Source organism: Henckelia pumila, chromosome 3 (assembly GCF_033568475.1).
Source record: "Henckelia pumila isolate YLH828 chromosome 3, ASM3356847v2, whole genome shotgun sequence".
Classification (NCBI taxonomy): Eukaryota; Viridiplantae; Streptophyta; class Magnoliopsida; order Lamiales; family Gesneriaceae; genus Henckelia; species Henckelia pumila.
The window spans coordinates 193,425,262-193,428,859 of NC_133122.1; the positions used below are offsets into that span (position 1 = coordinate 193,425,262).

General features: G+C 36.5%; 1 protein-coding gene across 3 annotated transcripts; it reads right to left on the reverse strand.

Moving 5' to 3' along the window:
- Window positions 1-219: 219 nt before the first annotated feature.
- LOC140892682 (probable serine/threonine-protein kinase PBL11) lies at window positions 220-3,598 on the reverse strand. 3 transcript variants are annotated; one of them, XM_073301637.1, is made up of 6 exons: window positions 3,508-3,598; window positions 2,354-2,561; window positions 2,132-2,276; window positions 1,715-1,845; window positions 1,503-1,629; window positions 220-775 (listed from the first exon to the last, which is right to left on the reverse strand). In XM_073301637.1, exons 2-6 carry the CDS (start codon window positions 2,537-2,539, stop codon window positions 462-464), a joined length of 903 nt encoding a protein of 300 aa, XP_073157738.1. In that variant the 5' UTR covers window positions 2,540-2,561; window positions 3,508-3,598; the 3' UTR covers window positions 220-461. The 3 variants fall into 3 exon arrangements, with proteins under 3 accessions (XP_073157738.1, XP_073157737.1, XP_073157736.1); XM_073301636.1 differs by having other exon boundaries at window positions 221-826; window positions 2,354-2,553; XM_073301635.1 differs by having other exon boundaries at window positions 222-826.

Below are 3,598 nucleotides of genomic sequence, written 5' to 3' on the forward strand. Positions count from 1 at the left end.
CAACTAGATCATTACTGAAAAACATTTTACTGCGTCAATGGTCTTCCTCAAATCTTAACTTTGAAAAAGGACCAGAGAATATCATTTTGTTAAATAGATGCGGAGGGATACAAATTTGAACTTCAAAAATTGATCAAAGGATATCCTATTTTTAACTAAATGCAGAGCAAGTGTAATTTTTTCAAATCTTCCATGAAAGAAAATCATAGCAATATAAAATGACGAAAGGAACTGCCAAACATAATCCGAAAATGAACAATGGTACTGAAGATAGTCAAACCACATCGACGGTATACTAAAGTCGTCGACGACTTCCTAAAGTAGATACAGTCATCCGACTGCAACCACCAGCTAAACTACTAAGATTCAGTGTATGTAAAAGTTAAATAACAAACGGAACCCAACCAAATATCAGTGAGTCAGTGACCCAGTCACTGACCATTTTTATGGGATTGGGGCAGTTAGTTCACTCCAAGGAAAGGTGCGTGCTGCTTGACAACTGGAAGTGTGAGCAGAGACCTCAAAACTTGCTTCATGGTGGGGCGTTCATAGTCGCATACATTTATACATTCCATCGCCATTGCAGTGATCTTGGCTCCATCTGCTGAATTAAAATCAGGATCGTTTGTTAAGCTTTCATGGACAAGTGAACGTTGGGCTGTTTTCGTGACACTATCTGATTCATTAGCGTTATATTCTCTCTCTGCCCATTCATGAACAAAAGGTAGCTGGGCTTGCTGATCTTCTTCTTTGTAAACTCTCTTGGTTATTAAACCTAGCAGTATAACCCCATACGCAAAGACGTCTTCTTTATCTGAACACTTGCCTAAAAACAAATCCGATACAAAATCTTCTAAATAATCTTGTCATAAAATCCATACAATTACTTCAGTAAAACCAGGTGACGTAAAATTAAATTGCAGAAAAAAGTGAAAAGCGTAGCTGGTAGCTGAATACTAACTAGTACAGGATGGGAATGCTCATTGGTTTGCATTTCAGGACTTTTCCATTATTCTTTCTTTACTACACAAACACTGATTTCTCTCACTTTCTTGTTCACCAATCTCTATGTATCAGCTATATAATAGATTATTATTAGCCCTCCAGGCTCCACGACTTCCATTAGCAGTGAGATATATTACTACTCATGTCAGCATGTGTGATGGGTCTCCTTCGAGTCAACCCTTTTTTGAAAAATGAGATATATTACTAATGTGGAAAATTAGCTAAATTAATTCAACACAAATAATTGTAGCAACATAAACATCGAACAAGCCAAACTATATCTTCCCTTCAGTAAAACACTTATGTTTTGCTCTTCAAGGAAAAATATCGAGACTTTCAAGCTCAAAAGGCATTTAAACAAAACCATAAATCAATTGACAATTTCAAACTCAATTCAGTTTAGAGATCATGAGTAAAATGTGAGGGGAAGAAATGCAAATTAGAATCAATTCCTCATAAGGCATTAATCGTGGGGGTACCATATGGAAATGAAATACCTTTCTTGCCAGCATAAGGGTCGATGTGACTGTGGCTTCCATGGACATGATTGTTTTTATGAACCGTTCTATCAGGAAGAATTCCACCGGTAACCATGCTAAGATCACATAACCTTGGATAACCGTTCTGCATGACAAGTGAAGTAATTATTGCTAGTATATATCGTACAACCATAAATATTTTGATGGGGAGAGAACCATCCAAAATGCACCTCATCAAGTAATATATGAGCAGCATCAAGATTGCGAACTATGAACGGCTGTGGATGTCCGGTATGCAAAAATTTAAGGAGGCTAGCAATTTCAAGGGCAACCTTGATTCTTTGCAGCCACGTAAAAGAATCTACAGATTAAAAAGGATTGGGTTAACCGTGAAGACGACATTCATTCATATCAACAAACATTCAACCGTCGGACAGATATTCAAATTTATAACACGCAGAGCTTGACTTGTAGAATGTCAACAAACTGAACAACATACCACATCTCATGCAAGAGACCGGAATTAAATTACCTAAATAAACAGAACAAAAAATATGGGAAATGTACTTGAAGAACAAGTTCATGATATGGAGCTCTTAAACGGGCTACACCTAATTGTGCATAAAATGGAATAAATTTTTTTATACCTTTTGGAATGAGGTTATACACGGAGTCAGAAGCCTGGAACTCATACATCACACCAAGATGTTCACCATCAGCACAGAATCCATACAATGGTACCATGCTCGGATGACTAAGCATCTTTTCATGGCGCAACAAAATGACTTCATCCTATACAAGTACAATTACAAATGTCATGCAGCATCACAACACAAATATCTCAGATCTATTCTTTGTAAAAGACATACCGCTAATCGCAAAATATTATATCCAGTTTCCCATATTTTCACCACAAAATGTCGGTACCCACCAGGCCAAAAAGATTTTCTACGGTAAAACTTGCCGAACTGGAAATGGCCGATGTATTTGCTCTCACTAAAGGAATCAGTAAATCGACTCAACTGGTCATACGTAAGATTGACGAGCTGATCCATTCTTTAGCTAATTTCTGTTTTGCTAATGCACGGGGAAAAAACATGAAGATAAATTATACAGAAAGAGAACATCATTATCATTAAAAAAATGCACAAAAGCAAAGAAACGTTGTTTGAGACAATAAATTTGAAGTAATTATCCAAGCAATAAAATCCGCGTACACAGTAGCCCCACCATTCTCACTATTAAAATTTGAATTGAACGTTACAACTTTCAAATAAGTGATGCATAAACCCAAACAAGAAGGGGTAATTGCATCTCTGAAATACCGAGATTGCTAAAAACCTCATATGAAAAAATAATGATCTACTAGCTCTCTGTGTTTTTAAATTTTTAGTACATACCTCCCTATGTTTTCAAAATTTGAGCACATAACCCCTTATCCGTATGTATTTTCATGGGTATTTGTGCACAAAATTTGAAAACACAAGGGGCTTATAGTCATAGGGGGTTTTAGCAATCTCATTATTTCACAGAGTAATATATGCAATTATCCCAAACAAGAATAATGAAATTGGGCAGCGCAGAAAAAGCCTAACAAGCTTGAAGATTTTGGAGGAATGAAAATTCTGCAGCGATGTCACCCGGAGAGAAGGTTTAAACAACAAAGAAAAATTGGGTCGTAGGTTCTTAAATAAAACACCTAAATTTTGAAATAATATAATCATGTTCGAAAGCTACGTTATCTAAGGAGGCGAGAAAACCTTGGCAGATGAACAAGCAAACTAACCAAGCTCTAAAAAAAAAGATTGCATCTTTGTGGGCGAGCACCGGTTACCACAATGTATACCGTCAGCGGAATTCGTTAGTTTTTTAACCAAAGGAAAAAAATAAGGAAACTAATTTTAGTAATAAAAACAGCAACGCTTTTACAGCCAAAATTCAAAGATCATAACGAGTTTGGTTTTCGGATCTCGACATCTTTCGGGATTTATAGAATGAACAACAAACAAAAATAAGAAGTTACCGAAGATGGGTTTCCACTTTCCAAGCCCCACGTATTTTCTAATCAAGGAACAAGTTCGGTTCAAGATTGGCACCATGGAAGAAGAGCGGAG

Coding starts and splice junctions, on each gene's coding strand:
- LOC140892682 (XM_073301636.1), bottom strand. CDS start 2,539: ATGGATCAGCTCGTCAATCTTACGTATGACCAGTTGAGTCGATTTACT. Junction 2,277..2,353: donor ATAATATTTTGCGATTAGCG/GTATGTCTTTTA, acceptor GTACTTGTATAG/GATGAAGTCATTTTGTTGCG. Junction 827..1,502: donor CCCTTATGCTGGCAAGAAAG/GTATTTCATTTC, acceptor ATTTGTTTTTAG/GCAAGTGTTCAGATAAAGAA.